The sequence below is a fragment of the Schistosoma mansoni genome (genome assembly GCF_000237925.1).
Source record: "Schistosoma mansoni, WGS project CABG00000000 data, chromosome 3 unplaced supercontig 0174, strain Puerto Rico, whole genome shotgun sequence".
Lineage (NCBI taxonomy): Eukaryota > Metazoa > Platyhelminthes > Trematoda > Strigeidida > Schistosomatidae > Schistosoma > Schistosoma mansoni.
Genome location: NW_017386012.1, coordinates 7,214 through 25,119, shown reverse-complemented (window position 1 = coordinate 25,119; position 17,906 = coordinate 7,214). Strand labels below are relative to the sequence as shown.

Here is a 17,906-nt window from a genome sequence, read left to right as displayed (position 1 = left end):
TTACGACAGTGAAACGCGCTATGTTGACTAGTATTGGCGATGGTTGGAAGAGAGTTAGGTCCGGCCAAACCAAAACGTGACATCAGTGCTTGGAGTCACTACTACTCTGAGCCATGTTGGTAGATGCAGACTACCTGGTCGGGGTCCGCGTGACTATCGTAACCAATGGTTGGAGACTCTGTGTGACATGGCTCAGAATCAATAACAATGGCGCAAGTGTATACACTCGCTGTCTTTTCTTAAACCATGAGATTAAAATTGCTTCATATCTGTCCTCCTTCCTGTACTATATCCTTATACACAATCTTTCTTTTATATATAACCACCACTAAATTAAGTACTATGAACTTGGTGTTCATCTTGTTATGCTGATGAGGTATGACAACTTGGTTCTATGCATATATGTGCCTGGTCCTACGTTGTAGCTGACTGACTGTGTTGAGTAGGATCGGGGGCCAGTGGTATGGTGAATCAGAGGGAATAGAAAGTTTTCTCGAAGCAATCAGAGAACCATTTTTCCCATATATGAAGTTCGCACAGGTAGAAAATTCAAATCAAGTTCAAGATTATCGTAATGAGTATGAGGCAGATGCATGTTCTCTATTCCATTGCTTCGCAGGGGAATCAAGTCTAGATGGATCACATTTGTTAATTACACATATTAATGTATATTTATCTATGTATTATAATAAGAATAACAAAAAAATATGTATCATAATTTTTATGCAAGTCAAAGTCACATGATGGAATGCCTCAAATTATATGTAAGTTTATGTCCCCAAATACATATAATTAATCGAATCGTGAGATATAATATAAGATAATACAAATTAGGAACTTCAAATTGGTTATAACATTGTAACTTAAAGGCCCGACATTATTTAGTGGGGAAGGATAGTGTTGGAAAGTCTATGATTCGAATTCTAGATATCAGTGGTTTCACTACACAACCGACACGATGATTGTATACAATTCCAGGACCCAGGTGAGTCTGTTCCAATTTCGGTTGTTAATTCTATTACTAACGAGTACATTCTAGATAATACAGAGTCTTTATCCAAAACTTTGTCGGACAGATACAGGATGAACTTCAGAAGCAGACATACGATTGCTTACAGACACCTAGACTCCAATTTAAGCTTTGGCGGATGTGGTGTCTATATAAACCAATGATTCCTTTGTACTGGACGAATGCTTGGTTTCGAATTCCAAATACAACATATTCATTCGTGTTCATCTAGTACTTCTTGGTTAAATTGCGTTGTTTCTGGGATTACTAGTTTCTACTATAATTCAAATACTCCTAATTATCATAGAACATCAATGTGTATTTATATGTTGAGAAGTAACAATTCAGTGGTCATTTAAAGGCATTGGAATTAGTGAATGGGTAATCATTCAGAATGATAAAATAAACAAATATGTGAACATTAGTCAAATTATATAAGAGATGAAAATCAGAAGACGGAAGAATAATAAAAATACGAAGGTTGGGGACAGGGTAGAAAAAAGTTGCAATTAACAAAGGTTATTAAACAAATATCCGATCATTATTGGTGGAATGAGCTAATCAAACATTCCTTCTGTATACATCGGTCAGGTTGAAAACGTTTGATGTCAGTAGCCTCTGCAAAACGAAGTTAGATTGATGTTTTTTGTCTGTTGAGTGTTTTGAATACATCACTTAAATTCACTTCATATACACTAACCAAATGATGTCTTGCAATTGCATTCATAAAGAATCTACGTTTTCTTAACTGTAGGTTCCTAAAAATATGTTCAAAAAACCTTGTAGAATCCCTTTTCTCTATACTTCCAATGTACATGCTACCGCATGTACATGTAGATTCATAAATGCAGTCAGTGACATCAGGAGGGTATTGATCTATCTTTGAATGGCATCATGAACAATTGGTATTGTATCATGGAACGCCAATCGAAAGTGCAATGTCTATGAGCAGAAAGTTGCGAAGATTAAAATGAAGAGAAGAGAGAAGGAAAACTGAAAGCAATTGAGAAAACAACAGGAACAAAACTTGTAAGAGACTATTCGAAGACGATATGTAAATGATGTAAATTGATGTATGATTTTCACATTTTGCTAAATGATTATGTAATTTTATATAGTTGAAATCACGAATCAATGGAAGCTAGACAACCTTGGGAAACCTAGAAGCACTAGACGGTCATTTCGTCCTATTGTGGAACTCCTCAGCGGTACCCATTCACGGTCCCACCTCACAAGATCCTAACTCAGGACCTGTCTATCTCGCGCGTGAGCGCTTAAACACTAGACCACTGAGCCGGCATCCAACGGCCGTCCAGTGCTACCAGGTTCCCCATATAAGATTGAATAGAGTTGAGATCATGAGTCAATTCAAGCTAGATCACTATGGTAAGCCTGGAAGCACTGGACAGCCGTTTCGTCGTATTGTAGGACTCCTTAGCAGTGTGCATCCCCAATCTCGCCCCGCGAGATTCGAAACCAGGACCAACCAGTCTACACAAAAGTACTAAAATCTTCACAAAACCCCCCTTCTCATTATGTATTTGTTGATTACACAGTATGATATTGTTTACTCCATCAATTTTTCATTCACTACACATCAATCAACTGCACAAAATACACACATGAATGATACCAATGTATAACAAAACAAACAGAAAACAAAACAACAACTGATTATCAAAATTAAACTGTTTTTATTCTTATGAAAGAAAGTTTCTCTACATAGATGTTACGTTTAAAAAGAAAATAATAATAATGAGGATAAAAAAAGAAAAGTTAAACATTTCAAATTAGTCTTATTGTGCATGTAACATCTTTGGTACAATCAGTAATCTTATAAATAAGTATCATATAAGTAGTATATGAACACATGAGTGTAAAATCAAATAAATAAATTACAACTGTACTATATGTACAGACAATTTTTATATAAGGAGGATTTATCGTTTCTTCTGTTTTTCTTATTTCTCTCTTTTCTTTTTTCTCTTTTCTTTTTTTTTTGTTTTTGGAAAACTATAATGACTATACTATTACATAAGTTCATTTTGTATACGATCTAAATTCATTTCACATTCATTAACTTTTTCAATAAAATAATTTCTATTTTTAATTATTTCTAATAAATCTGCTTGTACATAATAAATATTTTCCCATTTCATTGCATCATTCATATCAAGATTATAATATGAATGAAATTCTTTTGATTTTAGATTTTGACTACTTATATTATTATCAGTAGTATAATTATTATTAGTAAAATTATTATTATCAAATTGATATAAATCAATCACATTAGAACCATCTTCTTCAAAACGTATATTATCATCAAACAATATATGTTGTATATATTTATCATTTGGATTAAACCATAATGGTTTTGATGATTTATAATGATAATTATGTTGTTTCCAATACATGAAATCATCTGTTATATTAATCACACCAATTTGTTTTGACCATATTTGATAAATTTCATATGGATCCTTAGATATATTGATTAATTGTTTATCATCATTCGGATCATGATCATTATGGATTTCTTTTAATAATTGAAACATTGGTTCATGTTCAGAACGTTTTAAATACCATTTAGTATAATCAATTGGTAGAAATTGTTTAGCATTTATAGGGGCTTTCTCTTGTGAATGTTTTCCATGAATATAAGCTTCAATTGCAGATAATATATGTTCACCATCTTTACCATATGTACGTATAAATATAGCAAATTGACGTTTAGTTTCAATAAGCCATGTTAATAAACGATAAAATGCTGGCATTAAATAATGATAATATTCATCATCATTGTTATTAGTAGTAGTATTAGTAGTATTAGTAGTATCGGTAGTATGAGTAGTATCGGTAGTATTGTTAGTAGTATGAGTAGTGGTATTAGTAGTATCGGTAGTATTAGTAGTAGTTTTTCCACTATTTACACATAAACAATATGGTGAATTATTTGATTCCAATGGTGTTAATTTTAACATTTCTAAATGTTCATTAAATAATTGACGAAATGGTAAACCTTCTGGAGTTTGTGTAAAATTACCTAAATATTTTCTTATTCTACCTCTATCTGATGTTAATTTAACAATTTGTTTTTCTAATAATTTATAAATACTTATTGAATTTGGTATTGGTTGCCTTATACATAATGGTTCTGGTAAACGATTCCAATATGTTAATGTTGCTTTAAAATTAGCTAATTCATTTGATGTTAAATTTTCAAAATTTTCACCTTCATATGGTTGACGATTACCCGTTGTAGTTGTTGTTGTTGCTATGCAAGAGTTATGTTCATGATCTATTTTTAAAAAAAATTAAAAAAATATTATTGATTTTTAAATGTAATCAAATGTAAACAGTATTATTTGTTCATGAAAATATTGATTATAAAATACCCATTTTAATCTTATTTATTGATTAAAACTTTTAGGTTACGGGTTCGAACCCAAACATTTTACCCAATGAATAGTAAATTGTCATCTGGGAGAAGTTTATAAAAATGTGAAACAATAGCTTATTAAAAAAATTAGTCTTTATTGAAAGTGGTTGAGTACTGAATTAGATATACACAACAATTATGATATAGATTCAGAAAAGCCATAGTATTAGTCTTATTCAGAATCTCCGTCATTCGAGATTACATTGATAAGTGATGTATACCTGAAAATCAAAGTTAACAACTGACTTGATTATAGTCTACCACTTTTCTTGTGATGAACTCACCTACTGTATAATCTTAGTTTGGATATGTATGTGTCAATCATTAAAAAATGTAACTATTGAAAATTGTAACTTTATCACAACAGATTTTTGTGAACGCATTGACATTTTATTCACAAACAGGTATGGAGGAGCTGCACATACCAATCTGACTCTAGAGTATTTAGGAATAAAGACTTAAAATAATACTTAATTCTTACTTGAACACTTCTCTTAAAACACTATTTTGTATAAATCGGACAAATGAATCATGGAAGAAGGATAATTATTTCATGCCCTGGTACGGCCGAGAGTGGGGAGCACCCACCCTCTATCTAGAAAGGCTCTCACTCGACCACGTGTATATAGCCTTTGCCAGAGAAAGTCCTACTCACTTCTTTCTCATAACGAATGTGTTCTTTACGAAATTGAGTGAACGAAAAACGAATGTACGGCGCTTTAACCGGGCCGGTGCACACCGACAGTCAATCTGGGGAAGTTGGAAAACCCTGACACCAAATCAGTGTTAGACATGGGCTACAGAATCCTGAGAGAACAAATGGAGTATGAACCGATTGTTGGTCACCGTTTACCATGGGACTGCATTTTCTCACGATGCTCCATTGAGTTTTGGATCAGAACTTTAGGTCAAAGGCTCCGGGTGTGTAGCATCCTAAGAAAACCATCTGCTTCGGTATGGACACCCGGACATTATCATATCCCTCACACGAATAAAGTGAAAGACAATTTTTCGTCTGGTGCATATATATATATATATATATATATATATATATATATATATATATATATATATATATATATATATATATATATATATATATATATATATACCTTATACCAATATTCATGTATTCAGACAAAATTAATTAAATAAAATGAACTACTTAATTATACATAAGTAGTAAGCCAATTATTATGTAAGTTTTCAACATCTATGTAGCATTACTCACAAAACCTAATGATTTAATTATATAGTGCATTCTTTTAATGATAAGTACACAATTTTATGAGGTTAATACTTAGTCATTATACATCTAGATGCCATATCTATGTGTAGACATGACTAGAATATTCGTACATTTGTTTTAAAAGAACTTATTCTATAAAAATAAAATAAAAAAACAAAAATTAACAATCCCTCACGTACACAGAATTCCTTCCTAATCAAAGTAAACATATTTCTTTATACTATGCATAATTAATTATCTAAGTATATATATATATATAACTATATATCTGACTGAGTATGACCTTCTTTGTCATTATAATCCATAAACATATAGTGCTTTACTAGTGTGTGTGTGTGCATGCTGATCTTATTTAATACATATAGGTTTAATGAGCAAAACTGTAGCTAGTTAGTTGATTAGTTAACCAATAAAAGTATTCTATTGTTCAAAATGAAATATTTTTATATGAGACTAAGATTCCTAATGAATACTTTCATAATGTGTAATATACTTATTACTAACCTTGAATTCTTTTACTATTCTGTTTACACATTGTTTTCCGTTCAATCTTCTGTTATTGTTGGTGTTACTGTTTAGTTTTTCTTGATAAGTTTTAACTATCACGATAGGTAAATTCATTTAGTATTGTTTGTTTGAATCTTTCCATCGATGTAATAGGACTGAAACTGGTAGTTCCTACCGTTAGTTCATTCAAAGTAGTCCATCAGAAAGTCTATTGTACCTAACTTTACTTGTTAGGTGACATTCGTAAACATATCATACAATCTAAGATAATACTAATAAGTAACTTGAACCTTTATTGTCATCATACAATACTGAGGTATCTACATGTTATGTCCTTATAAGAACAGTGCATGATAACTTTGGGATCTAATTATGAACCAATACTATGCATATATATTTTATCGTATAATTGTTAACTAACTAAACTACTCATATTCATATCCCTCTTATTATGAGCTTTATTTTGACCAATGAACTATTGTTATATGATTTACCATTCTTAAGTTATACCCTATCTATTGATTACTATCTTCCTTATTTACAGTCACATTTGGCTACATGTTGTACAAATTTTGTTTTTTAATTTATGATACCCTGTGGTTTGTTTAGTTTCTATATAAACCCAGTATGTTTGAAATATAATGATTCATACTACAGAGGCTGTTATTAGTGTTCTGGACTTAACTGACTGGGCTAGGCAGAAAACAGGACCGATAAGTACTCTATACTGCTCGTACGGGTTTTATGAGCCATTGGTCAGATCTATAAGTCACTGATCTCCTGTTGGCGGTATTGACAGGGCATCCAAGACCGCAAGTTATAACACTACAAATGATTGATTACTAAGTACTAGGCAAAATTTTGTTTGTTCAATCCTTAGCACTGATTGACTAACTCCAAAAAACACGTATTATCAATAAATACTCCTTGCAATGTCGAATCACTTGATCGATGGAATTAGATCAGAATTACGAAGTAAACAAAAGTGTAATTGAAATATACTCAATGATTGATCAGATGTGACTAGTGATAGTTTCAGTTGCAAAGTAACGTGATACATTGGAGAAAAAAATAAGTAAATACATGAAATTTTACTGAATATTTGTCTCATTTGTTAGTTCGAGACCCATCCACTTAAGGTATACATTTGTGATCAAACATTAATGTGAACAAATGACTGTTAAATATAGCACCCAATGAGTTGACTTTTGGACTGATTTAATGGAAACTTAACTTCCATTTTATGGATTTTAGTCAGTTCTCTTTATTGCGTAATCATCAATCTATGCCAATGCTGAGTAATTGATTAACTATCTGAATGGTTTTAATAACTGATTTTATTTAGTGTTAAATAGAAAAGTCAAATTGAATAGTCAATTGCAGACTGTCTTCAATTTAATTTGATACTTATATGTTAGTGATATTTTCTGTAGCTATTTGACAGGTCCTCCTGGTCTCCTACACTGTCCGAACATTCCATGTACCTACATTAATTGATGCTCTGGTTTTAAGAAGGGTCATACGTCTAATGATTTCAGAATAATCTCGGCTTTCAACATGAGACGTCATAATTCTTCTGAATGATGATCCCTCAACTTGGGTGGGGGAAAGTTTAAATGGTTTAATTTGTTTATTCTGGTTAGCGTTTTTAAACAAAGTTTTTTTTTAAGGGATGGAGCTGCTGACCTCATACCCGACTCTCCTCCTTTGCCTGATCTCGGGATCGTTAGTAAACCTAGAAGAGCTAAGGGTGGAATCCTAGAGGGAAACAGAAAAGAAGGAGACTAAAGAACACAGTGCGTCGGAAATTGGAAGCAGACATCAAAAGGATGAATAGCAAATGGAAAGGATTATCCAGGAAAGAGTTGGATGAAGAATGCTGGTGGTCAGCCTATGTTCCTTCACGAAGTGTGACAGGCGTAAGTAAGTAGGTAAAGTAATAAAGATATTTAAAAGATTCAATTTCGGTTATTTCTTAATTGACACTGCCATGTGATTAAGTGTAAGTGATAAACGTTTTTGAATTCGTAGTGGTATATGTTACATTACAGAATAAATTGACCTGTATTGTATATCTGAATAATCCACTAATATTCACTTAGTATTGTTTGTTTGAATCTTCCCATTGATGCTTAGGACTGCAACTGGTCAGTCTCTAATTGGCATATGTGCATACTGTGCGTATTGCTTCGATATAGCCTTATTTCACAAGCATGTTAGGCGAAGATGGATAGTGGCTAGTAGTGGAATCCAACTTCACCCCATTGCACAAGGAAGTGACTATCAGGACTCAGTGGCCGAGTGGATAACGTGATGGCGTTTGAAGCGAGGGTACTGGGTTCGAGTCCCAGAGTGAACATCAACTCTGAGATGCAGGTACATCCAGCTCACGAGTCCCAAATAGGACGAAACGTGCGTCAAACTGGATTCCACTGCTAGCCACTATCCATCTTTGCAATCCACTAATATATTAGAAGCGCCATGCGACAATACATTATTTATTAGTTCGAATTGTGCACAGGGTTACTCAGTTGAAACATCCTGCTGAATTTCATGGGTGATAATGTTAGAGAAAAATCTATGAAATTTTACTTCTTCAGTACATGAACAAAATTATTTTACTGTGATGATATATAACCTATTTAAATAGCTGTTTTTATGACGGAGTTTCGTTCTCAGAACTGGATGGTTAGGTCATGGAGCTTTCATTGTTCTTCTGAACAACATCATGAGCACAAACGTAAGGTAGAAGTGAAATGTTTGAATTCCTCCTTATTTGACTTACAGCTTGTCCTGTCGACCTTGATGTTGATTAGCTATCTATCAACCAATCAGAAAAATCACGAATAAATATAAGACCAAGAATAAAATCATTCGGAGATACAATCAAAATAAAGAGGCAGATTATGACAGATAAAGGGCCATAATAACCAACCAAGAGTTAACTCAACAGGACATGCTGTGATTCATAATTGGAGAAATTCGATCACTTCATTTCTACATGAAGTTTATAATGATAATGTTGTTCAGAAGAGCAATGAAAGCTCCATGACCAAATCATCCAGTTCACAGAAAGAAACTTTATCAATATCATCCATCTGAGCTAAATATCGTGTTCACTATCTCAAAATCATATGAGAACGTTTGAATTGAGTTTGTTCATATGATTGACACTCTACTTAAATATACCATGGAATTTGTATCCGTTCAGTGTAAATCACTTCTAAAAGGCTTTTAAAAACCTACAATTTCGTGTAACCGTATATATATGTTTATTTATTTATTTGAACGCGTACATATTGGTACAAAGGGGCACCAGATATATATGAGCCACAGAAAACAATGACGATGGGAAGAGAAAGGGGTAAGGTGCATATATACGAAAGAAAAAATAGAATGAAAAAAAAGCGAAGAGTAATGATGGAGAGAACTGAAATGTATAACCAGAAGAACTCTTTCAGTTAAGAAAGTTATAACCACTCTTTATGAAGAAAGTAGAAGGTTACAGCAGGTTCGCCACTAGCTTCTATTCTGAGCCATATCTGACAACGTCTCTAGCCACTGTGTCGCACCATCTCTCGGACCCCAGCCAGGGAGTCAAGGAGGACCGATAGAAGCTAGCCCTTTGCAGCTTTCTTTCATACCACGACACCATATCATACACTGACCTCCTCTCCGCTTCTTCCAACCAGTCCCAGAGTCGGCAAATAATGCACGACGTGGAAGTCTCTGGGACGACATTCGTGGAACATGTCCAAGCCACCGAAGTCGGTGTTTCAAGATGGTGACACCAATTGAATTATCATCTCTGCGCCCGAACACACGATGCCGAACCTCTGCATTACTAACATGGTGTTGCCTCTGGATGTGAGCAATCCTTCGGAGACAACGATGTTCGAACACAGAGAGTCGTCTAACATCCTCAACTCGGAGAGGCCAGGTTTCACAAGCATAGAGCAAAACTGCTCTCACCGAAACGTTGTAAATCCGACCTTTTACAGCCAGACTAACATTACGAAGGCGCTAAAGATGGCCCAGATTGGCATAAGCCGCTCTGGCTTTCATTATACGTGCATCGATCTCATCACTCACGCCACCACCAGCACTTATGTAGCTACCTAGATACACGAACTTCTCAACTACTTCAATCTGCTCACCATCTAGGGTGAGTACAGGATGAGAATCCTGCCAGTCTTCTAGGAGTACTTTTCACTTGGATGGCGCAAAGCACATACCGTGTTAGTGTATATAGTGAAATAATGATCATACTTGATACAATAGTCTAATGAAAGACAAAATAGTATATACTAATCTGACCTATAATTAAAGTCTTTGTTTATTTGTGTTTACAAATAGTAAATAATAAAAGTATGCATACTTATTTACAACAAAATAATTAACGACACTATGAATAATTGAAGAAGAGCATAGATATGGTACTGAAAATTTTATATCTTACAGCTAATGTAATATGCCATTATTGCAAGCTCATTTAACTCGAATGAAAACTTGCGAGAGAAGAACAAAATAGAACACAATGTAACTTACTTTCATTTTTATTCATTTCATTAAGGACTTGAGATTTTACAGAGTTTATATTTTGGCTTTCATTGGTTTCAATAGGATCAGTTGAATGATTTGGATTAGAATTCGTTGGTAGGGAAGTTTCAGAGTTGTTTTTTAAATCACTGCTTACATTTCTTTCAGATTCATCTTTTAATTGACCTATTAAAGAATAGATAGCAAAGATAAACCATAATTTTGTGGTGAAATACTGATCAATAGATGAATGTAATAATATGTTGTAAACGAGTGACGGATACGCACGAAACTGTCTTATTGATGTTAGCACTTGACTGATTTAAAAAAAGATAACAGCACTAAACTAGATGGATAAATGTTATTTAGTATAATATAACATAGTTGAAAGCGTGAGTCCATTGAAGCTAGACCACCATGGAAAACCTGGTAGCACTGGACGGCCGTTTTGTCCTATTATGAGACTCCTCAGCAGTGCGCATCCACGATCCCTCACTCGTGAAACTCGAACCCAGGACCTACCGGTCATGCTCCATATCACTTGACCGATAGACCACCGAGCCGGCATCCAACGGTGTTAATGTCTAACTTCAACTGATCCACGAAGTCGAGCAACCGTTCACCAATTGTCTTCAGTGAGTTGATATCTCACAACAGACGTGGTTTGAACTCCACTGGTCACTGCTTCTCATTAGAACTCCTGGATTTAACTCTCGAATTCAGTCAGGACGAAACGGCCGTCCAGTGCTTCCAGGTTTTTCATGGTGGTCTAGCTTCAATTCACTCACGCTTTCAACTATGAAAATACCAAATCTCCACAAAGCCCCTTCTGATAATTTTAATATAACACCCTGCTTATATATGCAGATTATGGGTACAAAATTAACGTAATAAAATATCATACTCATGTTTTTAATCTATTGAAATCTGACTGTTAGTCCAAATCATTGGGAATCGCATCATGTGACAACCGAGCTTTCAACAAATTCCGATGTCATTGATATATGTGAGGCAATTAGGTTCGTTTTTAAATTTGACATATAAACAGTATTTTCACAATATTAGAACGTTTAACAAAAAGTTCTGTAAAAGAATATTACCCTCATCTGTAAAGATTATTTGCATCTTTTCATTTTTGATATTTGCGCTGCAATTGATCATTCTGTTTCATCATACATGCATGCTGGCAAAATAACTTCGATATTGCCATTAGTTCACAAGCATTTCAAGCATATCTAGATGTTGGCTAACAACAGAATGCTGAAAGGGTATTTTGTCGTATATGGACTACGTCGGGGAATCTACCTGCTTTCGTTTCAAACGCTTAACCCATTATTCACTCAGCTGAGTAAACGTCAACACTGAGATACAGGTAGATTGGAGTAATTGGATTATAATTATAATGAGTATTTCTCAGTACAAAACTGTTATTGATGAGACTTGAACATTTCAAATGCTTCATCAGATTTCGATATAAGATGGTCGAATGAAAATACTACATCACCAAAGTATTATACTATGTTACTCACTATTAGTAATGTATAAATAAAATTGTAAGGGACTTTGTGTCTAGTCAATTAGGCAAGAGATCATAATACAGCCCAACAATTAGAATTCGACCAGCATTAAGAAATAAACAAATATGATATCATCAGTGTTGGGATTTGTGGAGATTGTAGTAATTTTAACGGTTGAATTCATAAGTCAATCTAAGCTAGACTACTATTGAAAACCAGTATGGGTTGCGTAATGATCATGGGTCGATTGAAGTCAGACATTAACACAATTGGATGCCAGCTCAGTGGTCTAGAGGTTAAGCGTTCACGCGCGAGACCGAAGGTTCTTTTTTCGAATTTCGGGTACGCACTACTGAGGAGTTTTACACCAGGACGAAATGGCCATCCAGTGTTTCCAGGTTTTCCATTGTGCTCTAACTTTGATTGACCCATGAATTCAACCATTAAATCATTACAAAAACTCCGCAAAACCTCCTTTTGCTTATAATTCTCGTATAACCATGCTAAACGATAAAATTTCAGAGAAAAGACGTAAAATTGTTTTTAAATCATAATATTACTAATGAGTCTAGAACAAAAAGATGTTCGGTATTTTCAACAGAAACTTCCATTTTGTAATTCCAAATTGAAAAGTCGTTGAACAGGTTTATACTAGTCAAAATGTATTTCTAGATAGGTAAGTAATAATATTCTTAATTTTCTAACTAGTATAATAAATATACGAGAAAGTTTTCCGTTTCTTTATTTATAAAGATTTCTGTATAACAAGTCACCTCTATCTACCATGTTCTTTCTTCGTATTCACTAAACAACATATTTTTCATACTAAAGAATATATTAAGTATGATGATAATCTTTCTATACATATTGTGGTGTGGGCTACTTATATCCACACTAGTAGTATATAACGATAGTCGGGCATGGAATGTATTTCAGTAGAAGACCAATAAGGAGAGAACGGAAACGAAACGCAGTTGATATGGAAATGCATGAATAATAATAATCGGAGACTATGCACTCATATTTGCAGAAAGAACAGTCAAGATTTAGACAATTGATTGATAATTTGCAAATTAACTGTTTACTATATGGTTGTCAGATTTTAGTGAGATAGTCTACCTTCACTCTCGTTCTTGTTCAATACAATATGTCAGTTTTTCAGATTTATAGCTCTTATAAAATGAATAGATTCTCATACAGCACTCAATAATGAACTATTTCAGGGAATCTTTCATTTAATCTCTTCAAATATCAAACCTTCAACTCTGGTTTCATAATCCAAGATAAAATGGATATCATGATAAAACCATAAAAAGTTTTGTAATAATAAATGATTCTGAGATGCAGGTATATTCAGCTGACGAGTCCCAAATGGGACGAAATGCGCGTCCTGGATTCCACTACTAACCACTATCCATCTTTGCTTATAGTGCTTGTGAATTAAGGCTATATCGAGGCAATACGCACAGTATGCACATATGCCAATTAGAGACTGACCAGTTGCAGTCCTAAGCATCAATGGGAAGATTCAAACAAACAATACTAAGTGAATTTAAACTTCACCCCATTGCACAAGCAAGTGGCTGTAAGGACTCAGTGGCTGAGTGGGTAACGCGATGGCGTGTGAAACGAACGGTATTGGGTTCGAGTCCCAGGATGAACATCCACTCTAAGATGCAGGTACATCAGGCTGGCGAGTCCCAAATAAGACGAGACGCGCGTTCTGGATTCCACTGCTAGCCACAATTCATCTTTGCTTAATAAATAATTTTAAAAACAAATAGTGTCAAATGTAGCTTTCCATAATGTATATTATTCTTATGTTATTTTGAGCATATTTAATTAGTTTAGATAAGGAATTTATCTAATATATAAAACCTTTCAAGTTGGTGACTTCTTCCATGTTATACGTTTATTATATTATACATAATGTTTTAATTATCCTATTTTGGTATGTGCTACTGATGTTGACAGATATAAGTAGTATATGTCATCAATCGAAAATGAAGTGCCTGAAGGCAGAAGGTTAAGAAGATCTAAGAAAAGAGGACGAGAATAGAGAAGGAATGGTGTGGAAACGAGGAAATAATTAAGTCTGAGACGATTGATTGACATTTTGCAAATGAAGTCATTACTGTATTGTTCTCATGTTTTATTTAGACAAGTGGTTATTTTGTATCCAAATAAACTTCGTTGTCCTCATCTATGTTCTCGTTCTCTACACAATGGCCTAAAGTATTCTAAAATAAAAAATGCTGAGTTTCCTATGACAAATTGTGAATACTATGACATATTTAGAACATAAGTCTTAAGTTTGAATATATTTCAATGACAGAAATCTCTACATTTAAAACTTCATTCTTATATCAAATAAACAAATGATTTAATATCAGAAATGGGGTTTTGTGTAGATTGTAGTGATTTAATAGTTAAATTCATGAATCGATTACAGTTAGACCACCTTGAAAAATCTCAAAGCATTGAACAGCCGATTCGTCCCAATATGAAACTCCTCAGCAGTGAACGATTTCATGAATTGATTAAAGTCAGACATTAACGCTGTTATATGCCAGCTTGGTGGTCTATCGGTTAGGTGCTCTGGCGTGAGACTGGTAGGTCCTGGGTTCGAATCTCACGAGTGCGGGATCGTAGATGCGCAGTGCTGAGGAGTCCCATGTGGGGACAAAGCTTCCATTCAGTGTTTCCAAGTTTTCCATGAATTCAACAAATTTAATATCAAAAAGAAAGAATTGTATGATTTCATCTGAAAGTATATTTAGACTGAATCTTATAATATGACTAATTATATATCCTTTTTTTAGGTACTTCAATCGAATCATTTTGTCTAAATTTAACCAGAATTAACTTATTATGAATCAGTTTAAAAAATGATTACATAATATTTATTTTATATTTTATCATCATGGAAATTATAAATATGAACAATTGAACGAATTGTTTATCGAGATTTAAACGTAATTACCCCTCCCATCTCCCTCATTTCAGGAATAGTAATTCAAGGAATATTTTAATAGTTGAAATCATGAGTCAATTGAAGCTAGACCACTATGGAAAACCTGAAAGCACTGGACGGCCGTTTCGTCCCATTTTTATGGGACTCCTCAGCAGTGCGCATTCACGATAACGCACTCGCGAGATTCGAACCCAGGACCTATCAGTCTCGCCCAGAGCACTTAACAGATTGACTCATGATTTCAACTATGAAAAATACTGAAATCTCCACAAAACCTCTTCTGAATATTGTGACTTTTATCATCAAAATGGAAATGTTTCTCTTTTTTTTCTTTCTCTTGTTTTGAAATTCTTTTACCTAAACAAAATTCATCCTTTGAAAAAAGCTTGGACCAGATTGTCAGGCGAAACGTTGGATTTACTTCAAATTCACTGGCTGAGATTTTACGAATACATATTCTTCTTCTTATTTAATGTTTTACATCAACTCGGCGCCCAAATACTGTGAAACTATTCACTCTAATTTAGACGAAAGTTCTTATAGAATCATTTTTATAGTTGATAAACTTATAAGAACAATAAAAAAGATATGAACATAACAAGTAGATTGTTATATCTTGCTGTCTGCCTGTGTGCTCAGTTCATATATAACGTGATGATGCCGCCAATTAGAGAAAAGTGATTTGTCGTTCGGACCTATGACACACGAAACCCAAACGAGCAGTCTAGAGTACTTGTCGGTCCTGCTTCTTCCTTGTCCAACCAGTTAAGTCCAGAACAGCCTCTGTGATATGAGTCATTATATTTCACACATACTGAGTTTATATACCAATCAAACGGACCACATTGTACCATAGAATAAGAAACGACATTTGTACAAGATTCAGCCAAATGTGGCTGTGAATAGGGGAGATAGTAAGTGATAGAAAGGGCATAATTCAGGATTGGTAAATCATATAACAATAGTTTATAGTTCAAAAAAAGCTTATAATAAGGGGGACATGAATATGAATAGTTTAGTTACTTAGTAATTATACGATAAAAATAAAAATATGTACAGTATTGGTTCATAAATGGAGCATAAAGTTACCATTTACTATTCTTATCGAGACATAACATAGATGATTTTAATTATAATGCTGAATTAAATAATATCAAGAAAGAGATCTAAAGTATATAAAAACTTTCGTCTAAATTAGAGCGAATAGTTTCACAGTATTTCAGCGCCGAGTTGATGTAAGATAGCAACATGTTGACCATCGATCATATTATAATTAATTTTTAGTGTGAAAACCTGTAAACTACTGAAATGAATATTCAATTCTGAATTACGTAATAATATAATGATGAATAGATTCAAAAGAAACTTTAAGTGATATGATATATTATTCATTCTTGTATTGGTTGTTTGAATATTTCCAAATAAAAAGAAACGCATCGCCCTAGTGTAGTGAACAGAACACCAGTTGGGAACAATGGAATCTATTTAAGCAATAATTAAATTCTGATAACCATACAATGAATAAATTCAATTAGTATTGTTTGTTTGAATCTTCCCATTGATGCTTAGGACTGCAACTGGTCAGTCTCTAATTGGCATATGTGCATACTGTGCGTATTGCTTCGATATAGCCTTAATTCACAAGCATGGTAAGCAGAGATGGATAGTGACTAATTGAATTTGAACTTCACCCCATCGCACAAGCAAGTGGCTATCAGGACTCAGTGGCCGAGTGGATAACGTGATGGCGTTTGAAGCGAGGGTACTGGGTTCGAGTCCCAGAGTGAACATCAACTCTGAGATGCAGGTACATCCAGCTCACGAGTCCCAAATAGGACGAAACGTGCGTCAAACTGGATTCCACTGCTAGCCACTATCCATCTCTGCTTACCATACAATGAATAGTTAGTTTGCAAAATAACAATCAATTGTCTCAATCTTCACTGTTCCTTTCTGTAAATATCAATGCATCTTCTCTAATTTCATTGTTTATGCATTTTCCTACCAATTGCGCTTCATTTCAGTTCTTTGCTTATCGGTCTTCTGCCCAAATACATTCTATGTCTGACCATCGTCATATACTAGTTATATCGATCTAAGTACACCACACAACACTAGATTCCATTGCTAACCACCATCTTTACATGAAATGACATTTTGCTAGGAGTTGAGTTTCACTTAATGGTAGAAAGTTATTGAAATGAATAAACATCGTGTACTCAATTGTGATTATTGTCTAAATGGATATACTTGAAGTTTCAATGAAAAATTATGATTAGTGAAGTTGACGTATTATATATATATATATATTTATATATATATATAAATCATGTTTTGTGAATTATGTAGTATGTATGAATTCTTAAATGTCCATGAATTACACACAAGACATGGCACTTATTCAGTTACTGATCATTACATAAACAATGACCATGTGATTGTGGTCTAAAGGTTGCTTAGACTAAGTCTATATACCCATGTTTATATACCTTAGATTATTAAATATGATAGTTTTTAGTATCGCTTCATTGGTATGTCATGAATAATTCGATAAACAATCTGAACACAGAATTATTGAACAATTAATATTTAAGTTGTCACATTCATAGTTCAATTTTTTAGTCCATAACTTAATGATTATCGATTAATAAGTAGTTTTATAATTTAAA

General features: G+C 33.7%; 1 protein-coding gene and 2 non-coding genes across 3 annotated transcripts in view; 2 read left to right on the top strand and 1 right to left on the bottom strand.

The window, feature by feature from the left end:
• Positions 1–10,771, bottom strand: part of Smp_022150 (RWD domain-containing protein, putative) — a gene marked incomplete at both ends in the record, with an annotated part of 29,172 nt that extends 18,401 nt beyond the window's left edge. The window contains 2 exons of the mRNA XM_018791204.1: positions 3,309–4,310; positions 10,756–10,771. Coding sequence (XP_018645586.1) covers positions 3,309–4,310; positions 10,756–10,771 — 1,018 coding nt within the window. The remainder of the gene's footprint in view (positions 1–3,308; positions 4,311–10,755) is intronic.
• Positions 8,499–8,564, top strand: Smp_tRNA_00523_Gln_TTG.1.1. The gene has a single exon. It is a non-coding gene (tRNA).
• A 6,188-nt stretch (positions 10,772–16,959) lies between the features above and the next one.
• Smp_tRNA_00946_Gln_TTG.1.1 lies at positions 16,960–17,025 on the top strand. The gene has a single exon. It is a non-coding gene (tRNA).
• The last annotated feature ends 881 nt before the right edge of the window (positions 17,026–17,906 follow it).